Below are 17,904 nucleotides of genomic sequence, written 5' to 3'. Positions count from 1 at the left end.
TCCTGATAGGAAATTGCCTCTAAAATATGGCCCCGTTTAAATGCCTGGCAGGCAGTAGCTGAGATCATGAGCTCATATTCTGCCCTCCTAGTGCATTTATAGAACCTGTGGATATGAGTTTGCATGCTCCAGGAACTATTGCATGTGTGTTTACACTCACCTGTATTGTTGAGGTTTTTGGAAACAATGCCTGGAGATAAGCTTGGATCTAGGGAAAGAAACCCTTCTTTTTCTTTTTTTTTTTTAAGTTTATTTGTTTATTTTGAGAGAGAGTGTGAATGGGGTAAGGGCAGAGAGAGAGGGAGAGAGAGAATCCCAAGCAGGCTCGGTGCTGTCAGCATGGAGCCCAAAGAATGGTGACATCACGACCTGAGTGGAAACCAAGAGTCTGATACTCAATGGACTGAGCCACCCACGTGCCCTGGGAGATCATTCTTATGGGCTTACCTACTTCCTCAGCCATCTGCTCTCCTCCTTCCATGCCTGGCCCACAAGTCTGGGCAGCGGGCTGCCGAGCATCCCTGTGGAGCCTTGGGATCCAGGGCAGTTAGATGTGAAGACCTAGGAATTCAGATTTATTGAAGAGTGGTATGGGTTAGTTTGACCTCTGCAATATGTCCCTCAAGACCAACTCAGTAATTGCTTAACAAAGGAGAGAGGGGTGAGAACCTCCATAAGTAGGCAGGACATTTCTTAGCCTTTGGACCTGTACTATCCAATATGGTGGCAGCCACTACCTATGAGGCTACTGAGTGCTAGAAATGTAGCTTATGCTACTGAAGAATGAAATGTTTAACTTCGTTTAACTTTAACGTAAATTTAAATTTGAAAACTGATTATTCCTTTAGGTTATTTGAAAACTTAGTATGATTGGCACAGTTTGAGTATGAGAATCTGCTTTTTAACCATACATTTTATGTATACATTTGATGAAATCTAAACACAGAACAAGTATTTCCGATTTCAGTTCAGCTCCCAGATTGAAATATACTGCAAATGTAAAATACACACCGGATTTCAAAGACTTAGTCCAACAACAACAAAAAAGTAAAACATTCCATTAATAATTTTTTATTAATTACATGTAAAATGATAATATTTTTTATATGCTGGGTAAAATAACATCTACTATTACAACTCATTTCACCTTTCTCTTTATGTTCCTAAACGTGGTAGTAGAAGATTTGAGATTACACATCACTGGGACAGGCAGCGCTGAACCATGCATGAATTCTCCTATTTGGCTCCACTTCCTTTCTCATTTATTACCGGGCACCCAAGTGGTCCTGAACCCCGCTTTTCAGTGGTGGCTTCCTAGCCCCGGTCAGCTTTTCGTTTCCTTCCTAGGAGATCACACTACCTATTTCTTTCAGTCACTCCCGCAGAGTAGTTTTGAGGTTCCGAAAGGTGAGAACCCGGCGACTTTACAAGAATGACACTGCAATTCCAGACGCCGGCCGCCAGAGGGAGCGGTGTTGCCACCTTGGTTGCCAAGCAACTCGTGGCCCGGAAGCAATTCCCTGCCCCGCCCCGCGGTGACCCGCGCAAAGCGACTACCGGCAGGGCGGGCGGGGCTCGCGGCAAGCCGGCCTCGGCGGCGGCGGCGGCGGTGCGATGACCACGCTCCGGGCTTTCACGTGCGATGACCTGTTCCGCTTCAACAACATGTGAGTGAGGCCCCCGGGGCTGACGCTGGTGGCTGCATCCCCTTTCCCGGGCCGGGGCCCGCGGCCCGCGGGAGCCACCCCCGGCGGCCGCCATTGGCGCCTCCCTAGGGGCCGCGGGGTCAGAGCCGGGGCGGGGACGGACGTGCGGAGCTCCCCGCTGACCTTGGCTGAGGTGCTGAGACTTCATCCTGCATCCTTGCGTGCTCGTTGGGGCCGGGGCAGTGCGCGGGCGTCCTGTCGCGATGGCTGTCCCGACGCGCCCGCGCGAGTGGTAGGAGGTGGGGGAGCGGCCCGAGCCCAGCTCTGGTTCTGCCGCCTGCAGCCAACGTCCGGCCAGCTGACTCGGCTTCGTCTTCTGTGCAGCGGACAGCACCGAGGCGCCCGCCGCGGAGGTCGTTGCGAGGTCAACAGCTAAGTGTTTTTTTGGGAATACGGACGTTGTGCAGCCCACCTGGTGATGGTTAATCAGTACCCGAGTGAAACCTTGTGATGGTGGCACCGACCGCCGCCGTTCCTTTCTTGGTCCGGGTTGGTTTTTGTGCATTTTGTTACCAAAGCGGCGTATCCAGCCTGGAAAACTTTGTGTTGTGAGGAGTCGGGGCATAGGGCACATGCTGGTGGAGACCCGCTGTGTGTACTTTCTTTTAGTCCGTGTTAAGGCAGGACCTGTGACTTGCAGGCACATTTTTTTTTTTTTTTAAGAAAAGATTTTATCGTGGAAGTTTCTGAACATTTAAAACGTCGACAGAATTTTACCCTGAACATCTAAAGACACATCTGCTGGATTCTACAGTTAAGCGTTTTGTTAATGTTGACTTTCTCATATATCTATCTGTCCATCTACCCACCCACCTACCTACCTACCTACCAACCAATCCCAGATCCACTTTCAAGACAGCTGGGTGGGTCAGATTCAAGTGTCAAGAGAATGGCAAGAAGTTGAGAGGAGTTGGCTAGAAACCTTTCAAAGAGGGAGTGAGCCTTGAAGGATGGATAAAATGTTGGCAGTGATGAGGAAGTTCTGGAGAAGGAAGCAGGTGTGAAGGTGAGAAAACCTAGAGTGTGGCCAGACAACTGAGAGACAAGTGTGACTGTGGTAGGGGGTTTCTCTGAGCGGCCAGAGGAACTGGTGAAACTGGACTTTTGCTCCGTCGCTGGAGGGTTCAGACTTGTTTGTTTGTTGGGAAGAATTTTCTAATGAGCCTCTCCCACAAAGCAGTGTAACTCAGGTGAGTTGTGTTGAGCTCCCGCTGTGCCTGATGGGTGCTGGCACTTGTAATAACCCATGTAATCCTCACAGTTCTCTGGAGAAGGTGCTCTCAGTATCCCCATTTTTTGTATGAGTCAACTAAGGTACTGAGAGTTCAAGTCAGTTGCCCCAGGTGATAGAGCCCTGTGGTGGGAGCGGGTGAAGCAGGGAATCTAATCCAGGAGATTGGCTGTAGAACAGTGGTTCTTTCAGAGTGGTCCCCGACCACCAGGGAACCCTTGGAAAATGCAAATCGTCGGCTGTTTAAGGGCCAGTGCTCTGGAGCCCTAGCTCTTCACCACAGAGCTGTGTGGAATGTGAGGCGATTAGAGGAGGTATACCAGGCAGGTGAGCCACTTAGGATGTCCTGGCAAGGGCCCAGAGATGATGACTTGGCAGAGGTTTGGGTCTGGGAGGTGCCGTTGGGGGGGGGGGGGGCAAGGCACCTTGAAGCTTCAAGAGTGTACAGGGCAAAACCTTGTTTTAACTGTAGATCTGGGGAGGCTTAGCCCTAATTTTATATGAAAATGAATATAGAAGAAAGAAAATAAGCACAAACACTTACAATAAAACTTTAGATGTCAAAGAATTGTCTAGCTTGTTAAGGCCCCTTCAGAATATGCCATTGGGAACTCCTCTTCCCATGTCCTCCAACTTCACACTTTGATTAGGGCACTTTCATAGAGAACACTGAGAATCACTGGATGAGGGTGCTGCAGTAGGAAGTGAAGATGCCGTGGATGTAGAAGCACTGCAGTTAACTCAACAGGTGTTTTACTCATTTTTGGATAGATATCTTCATGCCAACTGTGCATCAGTGCTAGAGACACAGCAATGAACAAAGCAAAACAATGTTACCTTTATGGAATTTACATTTTGGAGGGGGTGGGGAAGGAAGTACGACTGTAGAACTTATTCAGTCCAAAGAAAAACATGAAAACAGGGAAGGGAAATAGGGAGTGAGTGGGGATTCAGCTTTAGGTAAGTGTTTAGGGTAGGTGTGACTGCAGAAAGACCTAGGGAGATGAGGGAGTGAGTCCGGTGGATATTGGGGGCAGGAGAACTTCCAGGCAGAGGGATTGGTAAGTGCATAGGTACCTGTTTCTGACTGGAGGAGGCAGCCAGGGTGGCTGGAACAGAGTGAGAGTGGGAGCATGAGGTCAGAGTCACAGGGCTAGATCTTGGAGAGGCCCTCCTAGGAGTTGGGCTCCTCTGCGAAGTGCATTGAGATACCCAGGTGGGGAAGTTTGGGCTAAACATAGAAATTTGGGTGGAGGGAGGCAACATTATGTAGATGGTATTAAAACCAGGAGGTTGGGGGCGCCTGACTGGCCCAGTCAGAAGAGCGTGTGACTCTTGATGTCGGGGTTGTGAGTTCAAGCCCCACGCTGGGTGTAGGGATGACTTAAATAAATAAATGTTAAAACAGAAAACAAAAACTGAGAGGATAGGTGACATCAGTGGTGGAATGACTGTGGATAGGAAAAAAGAGGCTCCAGGACGGTGCCTTAGGTGTCAAGTGTTGAAGGAGATCTGGTGGCCCGGTGAGTTGGGAGAAAAAGCCAGTAGTGGGTCTGAGAAGCTGAGCAAGGAGAGCATTTCAAGTGGAGGGAGTGAGGAGCCATGTAAAGAGCTGCTGATGGCTAAATGTGCAGTGTGTGTGTACGATTAGAAGAGAACTGTGGGAGCAGGAACCTGGGCACTGAGGGGGTGGATCTGCTCACCAGCAGTCCAGGCATGGTCACAGGAGAGCGAGTAGAGAGGGGCACAGACGCTTGAGGTACAGGTGGGTGGGTTTGGTGGTGGGATGTTGGTGAAGCTTTCTGCCTGCTGTTGTGTATTCTCTGTGTGAAACAGGAAGCAGCCGAGATTGGAAAGGGGTGGCCTTGGAGAGTTGAGGCAAGATGAGAGGCTTATAAAGTAGTCGTTGAGAGGTGTGGGAGAGTGTATTCCCACACTGTATGGAGCAGTGATCAGCTGTGGCTGGGGCTTTTCAAGCTTCTGCAGGGTCAAAGTGATTTTCGGGATAACACTAAGATGGGTTTTTTGCCTTTTTCATTGTCTCACAAGTGCACAGTGGAGTTTCCAGTTGTGTGACTTGCAGTACCAAGCAATACAGACACAGATGTGAGAATCCATCTGCCTTCTCTTAAGCTAGACATTAAGAAGATCTGTAAAATTGTTAAAACCATGCCACTCTTGTCGCTAAATTTTGTACTTAAAAAAAAATTTTTTTTTAAGTGTTTATTTTTGAGAGAGCATGAGCGGGGGAGGGGTGGAGACAGAGGGAGACACACAGTCCGGTAGCAGGCTTGCTTCAGGCTCTCAGCTGTCAGCACAGAGTGTGCACAGCACACCTGGGGCTCAAATTCACGAACCCCAAGATCATGACCTGAGCCGAAGTTGGATGCTTAACCGACTGAGCCACCCAGGTGCCCCTAAATTTTGTTCTTGAAAGCAGGATGACTTTTCAGTTAAAAAAAAAAAAAAAAAAAGGTTTTATTAACATGTAATTGATTTATTATTTTAAAATGAATATTAAAAATGTAAATATCCATAGATATAATCCACATAAACAGAAGTTCTTTGGGGGTCCTTATTAGTTTTTGAGTGTAAATTGGTTCTGAAACCGAAAAGCTTGAGAACTGCTGGCCTAGAGAAGTGCATTGGTAAGAGTCCCAAGAAAGAATCTGACTGGGTATACAAGAGGTAGATTTTCAGGTGGCTGGTTTTGAGTCTGGCAAAATAGTGGTTCCATTAACTGAATAGGAAAGTGAGGGGCAGAGCTCTTTGTAGACAGACTATAGGTACATTGTAAGAACTGCTGATTTGGAACTATTGTGATCTGATACGCTAGAGAAACAAGTGCTGAGCGCACCAGAGTCAGATCCAGGAGTCTCCCTCCAAAAGTTTAGGGATGGGGTGGTGGGAAGAGGAGGTGAGAATGTAGAAGAGAGGGGAGCAAACACCTAGTGGTGAGAGGCCCACACTGAGTGGATGGAATAAAGGAGAAAGGAGTTGTCAGGGAAGGCCTAGAGACTGGCTGGAGGGACCCCTGCCAGATGCTGCAGGAGCTGGTTTTACCTTCTGTTTGTGATTTACATGTCTGGTTGGGCTCCAGTTCCATTAATGATTTATTGTCATTTAGAAAATGGAAGGTTTTGATCAGATGTATTAAATAGAAAGTAATTTGTAAAGGAAGAAACAGTTAAATGAAAACGCATAGGTATCTTTATAGTGGCTGTGATGGCTCAGTTTGGCCATTAGGTAGCTTACACCATCCTCCTTACCCCTAAATTTGGTTTTAAAGTTGTGGATTTGGCATGTTTTGTGTTCCTTGTGCATGTTTTCAGTTTCAGTGTCTTATTTAAACTGGTTTTGTCAACACTGCTTACTATTGACATTTCTTTTGTTTCTTTTAGTAACTTGGATCCACTTACAGAAACTGTATCCTTTTTTTAAAAAAAAAAGTTAAATGAAGGCTTACTAGGAGTAAGGAACATGGAGGAACAAAGGAAAAAATAGGCTTGAGTATAGAAAAACTTTAAAACTTGTAGTCCTGGAAACATAAGCAATAGTGAAAGCACTTAAAAAACAAACAAACTGGGAACAAGAGTTGTCTTAAATCTGCCTGACAAGCTGCTAGTATAATGACCTCCTAAATCTTCAGCAGTGCAGCAACACTGCCTACCTTGCCCCTGGGTATATGGCTCCATGCAACAGAAAGCAGTGACTTCAGCAAGATGGGTTATTACTCTCTGATGTGAATGAAGTCTGGAGGTGATGAGTGGTCTGTGGTGGTTTCATGAAGTCACCAGTGACCCAGCTGTGCATTTTAACCACTGTACCACTCCCAGGGTGGCCTTGGCATTCCTGTCTCAGCTGCCAGAGCAAATGGCATCACATCCATGTTCCTGGCAGGAGGATCAACAGAGGGGAAGGTGAGAGAGACCTTCCCTTTCAGGAGTACCTTTGGGAAGTACCACACAGGACTTTCTGTATCCCATTGACTACAACTTGCTTCATGCCACACTTACTAGCTGTAACAGTCTGGGAATGAGCCCAGCTTTACATTAGGGCTTGTTACTAAAACAAAGAAAAGATCTGGGGTAATAATTGGCAAGATCTACCATGTTCCCCAATAGAAGAATGGGCAAAGATGTGTGAAGTTGGGGTGCTCTGGGTTATGTCTCATTAGCAGACAACCCCACATTCTCAGTAGCTTAAAACAAAGTTGGATTTCTAGCTTATACTCCATATTCATTGCAGGGTAGGAGGGTAATATTGACTGATAATTTAACAGAAGAGGGCAGAGTTCAGGCTCACAGTTCAGTCAAAAGACATGGAAATTAAAATGAGATGCCATGTTTTGTTGTTTAAATCTCAGTCCTCTGTGTAACGTTTATTCATTTCTGAGAGAGAGAGAGAGCATGCGTGAGCAAGTAAGGGGCACAGAGAGGGGGATGGGACAGAGGATCTGAAGAGTGGGCTTTGCGCTGACAGCAGCAAGCCTCACGTGGGGCTGGAACTCACCAACTGTGACATCATGACCTGAGCTTAAGTCGGACGCTCAACCATCTGAGCCACCCAGGTGCCTCTAATGCCATGTTTCATCTATCAAATTATCAAGGATTTAAAGAAATGATAAAACTCCGTGCTGATGAGGGTAAGAGCAACATTTTCATAAATTGCTAGTGACAGTATAAACTGCTTGCTGCGGTCTTTCTGGAAGGCGCTTTGGCAGTATAATTAATACACAGTAATTCCATTTCCTGGAAGCTGAAAATAATAGTAGAGTCAATTATGTCAGGAATTGACAAACTAGGTGCATAGGCCAGATGTGGTCCACTGCCTATTTTTATTTTTGTAAATAAAATTTTATTGGACACAGCCATGCCAAATAATTTACAACCTGTCTGTAGCTTTGTCGAGACTGTCCAGTTTGAGTAGATGCAACAGAGAGCATATGGTCCACACGGCCTTGAATATTTAACTATCTCTCCCTTTATAGAAAATGTTTGTTAACCCCTGAGTTATGTGTTACAGAATTATAATATTAAAAATTTGCAATAACATTGATACATAACAATAAGGAAATGGTTAAATGAATTATACTATATTCATGAAGGAATTTGAAAAGATTTTTTGAGAAACTGAAAGTAACCCAGATGTCTCTTTCAAGAGATAGGATATTTAAATTGTTCACACAGCAGAGTGCTATACAGCACTTATACACTATACAGCACTATACAGCTATTAACAATTAACTATAGGTATAGGCAACAACAAAGCTACATATCAGAAACAAAGTTGAGTGAAAAAGCAAAAATATCAAGAATTTAATTTGTATTTCAAAAATTATGACCTTTTAAAGACCCCTCCAGAGGTGCCTGGGTGGCTCAGTCAGGTAAGTGTCCAACTCTGGATTTCGGCTTAGCTCATGATTTCAGTGTTCATGAGATTGAGCCCTGAATCATGCTCCATGCAGTTCGGAGCCTGCTTGGGATTCTCTCTTTCCCACTTTCTCTGCTCCTCCCCTGCATGCACTTTCTCTCAAATAAATAAGTTTAAAAAAATAAAGACCCTCTCCGTGTTTAAAAAAACTTTTGTTTTGAATGGCCGAAAAACTTCCACTGTATAGTAAGGTAAAGTATTAGGATGCGAATCAACTTGCATGGTATGTGTCTAGTTACACTTAAAATTTATAGTAAAAGTCCCATTATCCAGGTGAGGCCATGTTTGGAAATAATCTGCCAGGTCTTCATGATTGATGAACAGCATCTGGGCTCCTCCCCTAGCAGGAGGAGAGGCAGTTATGGTGTGAGTCAGTGGCTGCATGGTGAGAAGACTGGCTGGCCTGCTGTGTTAAGGGTTATGTTTGAAGAGTGCTGAAAATAACAGCTGTCCTTCAGAGAAGTTTGAAGAATATATTGCTGAACAGGTTTTATGGGAACTTAAAAATGTGATTGGTGGTGGCCCCTCAGAATTGCATCAGCGAGCTTACACTAAGAAGAAATATAAGAATGAGCACTTATCAGTAAGGACGCCAGGGTTGAAGAGTTACATAATGAGCAAATTATTCAGGCATTCACTCTTAGGTCAGCTTTTATTTGTAGTACCAGAAAATGAGAATTTGAGTCAATGGAGGGGAAACACTACAGGGTAACTGTTAAGTTGACTCTAGAAGTGATTAACTTTTAAAGTTATTTTCACAGTCACACAGCTGAAGCTAAAATAGGAACTAATCCCTAATTTTCTAGTGCAATTATGGAAAAGTAAATGTATTGAGTATCTACTTTGTGCCAAGCACCAGGGATGGAGTGAACATGACATTCATATTCAAAAGGGAGAGAGATAGTAACAAATACCAGGTGATGGTAAGTGCTGTGCAGAGATTTAGATACAGTGTGATCTGTATGGACACAGAAGAACTTGGGAGTCCAGGTTCTCTGCTTCGTATTACATGGTGTTGTCTCCATTCACATTTGAAGTTATATATTCAGTCAATTTTGTTATAAATTATTAGTGCTAACCTAAATATTTAATGTACTGACATGGTTATGGTTATCAAAATTATACATATATAGGACTGGGGATAAAGTAATAATATATTTTTTAAAGGAAACTTTCTTCATAACACTCCTTTTATTAAGAATACTTCTTACTGTCAATTACTTTCCACACTCCTTAACAAGACTCTAGTATGGGATTCCTTTTTATTTACAGTACCTCGCCCACTGGCCAGAGTATTTCATTGTTGCAGAGGCACCTGGTGGAGAGTTAATGGGTTATAGTAAGTATAATACCAACCACTAGAACATTTTTGGATAGGCAGTTGAGATTTTAGTATAGGTTTCAACTGATTTAGATTGATTGCAGAATTGCAAGTAAAATCATGATGCCTAGAATTCTATTTTTCAACCATTTGACAGCTTGGTGATGCCTTCTATGTTTGAAGCATTGTGCTAGGTAGGCCCCAGGGGGATACAGCCCTGAACCAGACAGACATGGTCTCAGGCTTTTTAGATCTATGTTTATGTTACATTTCTACATGGTTTGGTACATAATATAGGAATGGTAGCATCTTCATTGAATTAGTAGGGTTACTAGTGAAAATTTGAGCTGTGCATTATCTATTGGTATATACATAACCTACCCACCTACGTAAAATGTAGATATTTTAAAAATATATGTTCCGATTCTGAAATGTAGATATTTTTAAAATGCATGTTCAGTTAGTTGTGTTTTTAGTGTTATTCTTTTTAAAGAAAAAAAAACCTTTTTCTAATTCTCATTCTACAACTAGATTCAGCATTATATTTATAAGTGAGATTTAGATAAAAGCACCAATAACCATTAGGTAGATGACTTTCAATGTTACTTAAAAACTAAAGTTTGTCATTAGTTTCCTTTATAATAATAATGTACCAACAGTCATTCTGTATTTTTGTGTAAATCCATGTGTTTAATTACTGAATGCAATCTTTTGTTGGCAGTTATGGGTAAAGCAGAAGGCTCTGTAGCTAGGGAAGAATGGCACGGACATGTCACAGCTCTCTCTGTTGCCCCAGAATTTCGACGCCTTGGTTTGGCTGCAAAACTTATGGAATTATTAGAGGAGATTTCAGAACGGTGAGATCTTGCTTTTTAATAATTTGACTATTTTTCTCATAGTGAACATTTATGAGATTTTTTCCATTCAGGCTGAATATTGTACTTTACAGGATTTTCATTTTCAGTCTTCAGTAGTCAAATATTCATAGTAGTAGTACAGTCCCTGTTTTGCCACTGAGGAAGATTCAGGCAAAGTGAGTGACCTACCATAGGCTTATATGCTTGGCAATTGGTGCAAAGACTAGCTCTTAAGATTTCTTTTAGTGGCAGAATGTGGCAGATGTTCCTGAATTCGGTTAACATCATCCTTGGCGTCTCAGTTATTTTTTTCCACAGTGCCCCTAAGGCCAGAAAAATCCTCTAGTTTAATTTTAAGTTATGTCCTAACTGCTTAGTAAGTATTTATGGCCTAATAACCTAGTAGCTATTTGGAAAAAAATAAACAAATTGAAAGAAAAAATATTTTTATTTCATTGTTAAATAACTGGTTATCTATAGCCTTTTGAGCATTGAAGGACTTCTCATACCTTGGAAACCGATTTGACACAACCACCTGCATTCTTCTTTCATACTGATTTTCTGGTTTTATTGGGTTCTTTTAATCATAGGAACTGCTAAAACCTGGCTTCATAAAGATACTTTGTCACCAAAAGGAACGTAACACCATGTAATGCTGCATTTGTGAGTTATAGCAAACTAGTAGTTTAGTTTGCCAGTGTCTAACATGAAAGATTTGTCTGTGTTTTCCCCAAACATCTGAAATATCCTACAGCACCTCTAAGAGTTTGGGCCACCTTAGAGCACAGTTTGGGGACTGCCAGCATTAGGGCTTTTTAAAAAAAAGACCTGTTGTGTATGTGAAACACCTTCATTATGTGAGATAAAAGTAATGTAATTAAAAGACTCCTACCAGCTCCCATTGTAAAAAAGAGGTAAAAGATGTATATACGAGTTTAATCAGTTGTCAAGCTGCCATTTATTTTTTCCTCTTAATGCCTAGAAATATATAGGGAAATATAGGGAAGGGAACATTTGCTGAGAAAGGCTCTTGAGGCTTTCCACTTAATGGACTCCATAAAGGGAAGTTTTAAAGGAATAACCATGACCTGAAAATGCTCTGGGCCAAGTTGGGGGCAAGAGGAACTTGAGATCATTCAGGGAAGAGATAGCATTAGCTGAAAAAGAAGTTAATTGTAGTCCTTAAGAATTTAAAGAATTCTCCCTGGACTGGACTGAACAAGGAAGAAGAGAAAATTTTTAGTTTACACACATTTGTTAATGGCGTTAAAAGTATTTGGCATTATTGTATGGTGGATAAGGAGTTAAGAAATGGGTTCTAATTAGCTATCCACTCTATGCATATGATTAATGTATTTATGGGATAGAATCTCTCTCAGAGTAGAAAACCACCAAGCTCCCTTCTTTTCCAGGTTCTAAATCTTCTATTACTTTGGAATAGTTCAGATTTGTGCGTGTATGTGTGTGTACCTAGCTACATACACACATACATGCATACATGTATTTTTAAATATATACATTAAAACAGAAACTATAATTTCCAAACAGAAAAAGTGGAATGAGAAAAATCAGTCCATAAGGAGAGAAAAAGGAGATTAAAGTGGTAAAACAAAAAGCATGAAATAAGATGGTAGCTATGAATCCAGATATAATCAGTAAATACAACACTAAATGGACTAATTAGTTAAAAGACAAAGGAAGACATGCTAAGTAAAGCCAGTCACAGAAAGACAAGTACTGTGTGATTCCATCTATATGAGATATTTAATACAGGTAAATTCAGAGAATCAAAGAGTGGAATGGTGGTAGCCAGAGACTGGGGGGCAGGGGGAAAATCAGTAAGCATAAAGTTGTAGCTAAAGAGGATGAATAAACTCTGTAATCTGTTGTACAACATTTACCTATACTAAAAAATGTACATTTAAAACTTATTAAGGGAAAACTTCATGTTAAAGTCGTCTTACAACAGTAAAACCAAATAAAATTGAAAAGACAAAGACTGTCAGAACTATATTCTATTTACAGGAAATATGTGTAAAAAACATACAGGAAGATTGAAAGAAATTTTTTAAATTGTCATGTAAAATTCTAACCAAAAGATAGTTGGTGTACTTAAATTAACAATAGTCACATAAGTTCAATAATTAACGGAGAAAAAAAGGGTCATTGGATAACAGGTAAAAGATTTCATGTATCAGGAAGATGTAATAATTACTAATTTTATGTACACGGTGACAAGGTAAAAATGAGAAAATTGATAAAAATACAAGGAGAAAGAATATAAAGCAAATCATTACCATAATGAGAAATTTGAAACATGCTTTCTGCTAGAATGATTAGAAATTAAGGGTATAGAGTAAGTGTCAGCACTTTTTCTGAGCCAGATAGATACCTAGACTTTACAGGCCAGCTAATATCTCATGTGTGTGTATGTGTATGTATTAAACACTCTTTCAAAATTTAAAAAACTGTCCTTAGTTTGAGAAGTCTACCAAAATAGGTTGCAGGCAGACCCCCTTCCTTAACAGATTATAATCAGTACCTAAAAATCTTTACAGAATGTTAGGCTTCTCTAGTAAATTTTACCAACTATTTAAGAAATAAGTTCAGTTTTACACAAAGAAAGAACGTTCTTCAGTGTTGGTTTTTTTTTTTTAAGACTAGAATAACCATGATGATAAAACCTGACAAATATGAGGAAGGAAAATTTGAAAAAAAATCACTCATTATAGATGCAAAAATCCCAGAAAAATCTTAGCAAAATGGATTCAGCAATTCATAAAAAAGGATGATATATCAGGGGAAGGTTGTTTTTAACATGTGAGAATCTGTTGGACCATATTAAGAACATTTGTTATTTCAGTAAATGCAGAAAATGCTTTGATAAAATCCAATTGATTAAAAAGTGTTAGTATAGAAGGGGAGAACTTTCATAACCTAAAAAAAGAGTATCTACCAAAAACCTGTAGTAAATATTAGCAATGAGGCATTGAATGCTTTCTCTTTGAAATTTGGGACAAGGAAGGATGCCTATAGTTACCCCCTTTTTGGTAATTTACTGGAAATCCTAGGCAACACAGTAAAGCAAGAAAAATATATGAGAACTGAGAAAAACCAAAACTCTTATTTTTATACACCTAAGATTGTACAAACAGAAAACCACAAGAAGCTACAAATAAATGTTTAGAATAAAAGTTAAAGTTGTTGGATAGTCAGTATAAAATTCAATTTCATTTCTATAAAAACAGTAAAATTTAGGAAAAGATGCCAGTTATAATGGCATCAATACATTAAGCCCTTTGGAAGAATCTAACAAAAGCTCTGTTAGAGGTCTCTGAACTTTCTAACACGTTACCAAGAGACCGTAAAGATGACCTAAGTGGAGAGATAACCACCTGTAGTAACACGGAAGGCTAAACTGGTATTGATCCACAGAGCCAATGTAACGGCAATCAAAATCTCAAGTCCTTTTTGTGGGACTTGTTGATTCTGAAACTTACCAGGGGAATGGAAGGAGTCAAGATACCTTGAGCAACAAAATGGGCGGGTTTGCCCCTGCAGGTATCAAGCTGTAATGAGTACGCTGTGTGTTAGTGCTGGAGTACTAGTTTAGACTAGTGTAAAGAACTGGCAGACAGATGCAGGAATGTATGGATTGACATACCTCAGAGGAGGCAACTGAAGATCAGCAACGAAGGGATACGCTTCAGTAAAGATGGTGGCACAATTAGATAGCCACATGGGAAAAAATCTTCCCAGATTACTACTACCTTACAATACACAATTCCAGATTTATTGAAAACCTAGATTTGAAAAGCAAACTATTACCCATTTTAAGATAATAGAGGAGAGTTCATCCATGACCTCAGGGTAAAAAGAACTTAAACCATAAAAAGGCTAACTGTAAAGGAGGTTCATATTGCAACTTCATTGAAGTGAAAGAACTTTGTTCATCAAAAGATATATAAGAAGTCAGGCCACAAATTGGGAAAAATTTTGCAGTAATCATTTATACAATGTCAACTATTCATAATACATGGAGAACTACAGCTGGGCGGGGAGAGAAAAAATGTGTGAAAGACCAGTAAGGACAGTACGAAATGAGAAATCTAAATGGCCTACAAAAATACAGTTAGCCTTATTAGTAATGAGAAATGCCAATTAAAATTGCCCCGCGATACTTAAGAGATTTTCTTTTTTTTTTTTTAATTTTTTTTCAACGTTTTTATTTATTTTTGGGACAGAGAGAGACAGAGCATGAACGGGGGAGGGGCAGAGAGAAAGGGAGACACAGAATCGGAAACAGGCTCCAGGCTCCGAGCCATCAGCCCAGAGCCTGACGCGGGGCTCGAACTCACGGACCGTGAGATCGTGACCTGGCTGAAGTCGGACGCTTAACCGACTGCGCCACCCAGGCGCCCCAAGAGATTTTCAAAAATAAAAGTGTCTGATAAACCAAGCCGTGGTACTGTAGGAATGGAGTCTTCCCCTCCTCTGGGAGTATAAGCTGACTGGGAAATGGGCATTAACTAAAGCAACTGAAGATGCCCCCATGAGCCAGTGACCACACCCCTAGTTGTAGACTGTACTATACCATGAGACATACAATAAAAATACAGCAGCATAGTTTGTAATAGTAAAAACCGGATTATCTGTGGGGAATGGGCAACCTGTAGTATATATCCATCCATGCAATGGGATGCTAAACAAAGGGAAGATAAATAAGATCCCAGCTACACCAAGGCTGACTCCCACTTACTGAGAGGCAAATCACCAAAGGATAAAAGTTCAAAATAGGAAAAGCTATAGTAGGTGGTGAATCTACAGCAAAAACCAAGGAGCTAATGAGCACAAGAGTCAGGACCTCTGGGTAAAGGAGGTGGCTGTCACTGACAGAGAAAACTGAGGGCTTCATGGCTGCCAGTGTCAGGCAACCAGTGTCCCGTATTTACACTTGGGCCATGGCCACATGGGTGCTTGTTGTTCAAATCTTTAATTTGCACGTATGGGTGAAAGTATTGTATCGCTAGTTGATAAAATGAGCATGTCAATTACTATGATATAAAATACACAGTAATTTAAGACAGAATTGTGGCTTAAAAATGCTTTTTAAGTTTGTCTTTTAAGAAAATCTAGGTTTTAAAATGTCAGTATGCAAAAGAAACTCATCTCTTTGTACTGCGAGATAATTGTCATAAATCCTCAGAAGTAAAAATTGGTATGAGGTAAATCAGCTGCAAGGTTCTATTACTACCATTCTATGAATGGTAGTCAAAGCAAACTAAAAACAAGTGTTGTTTTTAAAAATAAGTATTTTCTAGAATTCCTCATATTCTAACATTTTCCTTTTTTTTTTTTTAAATTAAAGAAAGGGTGGATTTTTTGTTGATCTCTTTGTAAGAGTATCTAACCAGGTTGCAGTCAACATGTACAAGCAGCTGGGCTACAGCGTATACAGGACAGTCATAGAGTACTATTCAGCCAGCAATGGGGAGCCTGACGAGGACGCTTATGGTGAGCTCCCTTCCGTGGCAGTATCCCCAAGAAGCCACCAGAACATTTACATTCATTCTACAGACTGAAATAGTTACTTTAGTAAATTTAAAAGAATATTTGTTGGACTTAATATTTTAATTTGAGCATTATCTAATATTTAAATCTCCCTTAACTCCTTTATGAACCTATCATTGGTTAGCTTACATTGACTAACCAATGATTAATTACTATCAATTGTTTTATTATGTTACAGGTATGTTAATTTTACTCAGATTCTCACAAAAGAACATTCGTGTGAAGAGCTGAGTACTTATGACTAAGAGTCTCATTTAAATACATTTCTCTCAGGGTCTAGGGGACAAACCTTTTATGGGAACTTTACATATGTATACCCTTCAGATTTCATATATTTTGATATTTGGGCATTTACATTAAATTTTGCTTCCTAACAGATATGAGGAAAGCACTTTCCAGAGACACTGAGAAGAAATCCATCATACCATTACCTCATCCTGTGAGGCCTGAAGACATTGAATAACCATGGGCAGTGGTTCTTAGGCTGATGCTCCAGATATTTTATGGACAATATTGTTTTCATTAGATGATCCCGGAGCGCTATTAGGAGAAAAGTAATTATTTAGGTCTTGCAGATTTCAAGAAAATACAGGTTATAAATTTGAGTCTTATTGTTTCCAGTTAGCAATATCATAACTATTAAAGCTGTTCACTGTAATAAAATTCAGTCAAAAAGGCAGCTAGGTCAGATGGAAACATTTTAGTATTTTGGTTCATAATATTCACTATATGTTAAGGGGAAAAACTTGCTCCAGTCTCCTCCTAAATTCTGTGCCTGAGAACCACTGCTGCATACATATTTTTTATTTTGTATTATCTGTTAATTGAAGCTTTAAAAGCATATATGAAATGTATAAATCTAAAATGTATAATAAAACGCATTGTTGACCCTATGAATGTGTTCTGGAAACTTGGTCATTTATAAAATTCAGTCTGGATTGAGAAAGGCTATCATTTAGGATATGATATTTCTTTTGTTCCATATAAAGCCTTATTTTTTAAAAATTGTATTAAAAAAATTTTTAATGTTTATTTTTGAGAGAGACAGAGCATGAGGAGGAGAGGGGCAGAGAGAGAGGGAGACACAGAATCTGAAGCAGGCTCCAGGCTCTGAGCTGTCAGCATAGAGCCTGACATGGGGCTTAAACTCACGGACTGCAAGATCATGACCAGAGCTGAAGTCGGATGTTTTTAGAAGCAAACGTGAAAATTCCTGCCCAGTGTATGTACGCATCCTTCTTATTGCATAGTAAATTCTTCCCAGATACTTGATAGTGTTAGCCCCACATCTTTTGTCTCCTCTCACACTACTTTGCTTAAATCCTGCCTTTTCAAAATATAAAATGACATCGCAGTTTCTAATTCTTAAAGGCCATGAAACTATGTAATGGGCCAACCACTTACCTTCAGGTATAGTTTTCTTCAGCTGTAATATCTGAAAATATCCAGTGAACAGAAGTAAAGAAAACCCCACAGAAATGATTACTAAACAGTTTTTCCCTCTGAAAGGACTTACTCTGGTGGAGTTGAGAGTAAGAGAAATGAATCTTTTATGTTTCTCCCATGAGAAGGTAACTTTTTCCTTCATGCATTACACTAATCAGAAAGTGGTATTATGAGCTGACGTTGGAAACATGACCAATTTTGTTCTTATGTAGCATAAGAACAGGAAGCATAAGAACAGCGTATGTTCTAACAGCTTATGTAAGCATAAGAACAGCATGCAGCATAAACAGGAAAGAATTGTAGAAGACTCTAGTCACTTATATTAGCATTTTGACCTTT

General features: G+C 40.5%; 1 protein-coding gene across 5 annotated transcripts; it reads left to right on the top strand.

The window, feature by feature from the left end:
* Positions 1-1,528: 1,528 nt before the first annotated feature.
* On the top strand, positions 1,529-17,012 carry NAA20 (N-alpha-acetyltransferase 20, NatB catalytic subunit). Of its 5 annotated transcripts, none has more exons than XM_086701576.1 (7): positions 1,577-1,667; positions 2,031-2,070; positions 6,774-6,857; positions 9,643-9,709; positions 10,413-10,548; positions 15,917-16,062; positions 16,497-17,012. In XM_086701576.1, exons 1-7 carry the CDS (start codon positions 1,615-1,617, stop codon positions 16,580-16,582), a joined length of 612 nt encoding a protein of 203 aa, XP_086557702.1. In that variant the 5' UTR covers positions 1,577-1,614; the 3' UTR covers positions 16,583-17,012. The 5 variants fall into 5 exon arrangements, with proteins under 5 accessions (XP_025787571.1, XP_025787570.1, XP_086557702.1 ...); XM_086701577.1 differs by lacking the exon at positions 6,774-6,857 and adding an exon at positions 6,339-6,363 and having other exon boundaries at positions 1,601-1,667; positions 9,619-9,709; XM_025931785.2 differs by lacking the exons at positions 2,031-2,070; positions 6,774-6,857 and adding an exon at positions 6,339-6,363 and having other exon boundaries at positions 1,531-1,667; positions 9,619-9,709.
* Positions 17,013-17,904: the final 892 nt, after the last annotated feature.

Source organism: Puma concolor, chromosome A3, assembly GCF_028749965.1.
Source record: "Puma concolor isolate L17-30 chromosome A3, mPumCon1.1.hap2, whole genome shotgun sequence".
Taxonomy (NCBI): domain Eukaryota; kingdom Metazoa; phylum Chordata; class Mammalia; order Carnivora; family Felidae; genus Puma; species Puma concolor.
This window is presented reverse-complemented; position numbering and strand designations above follow the sequence as displayed.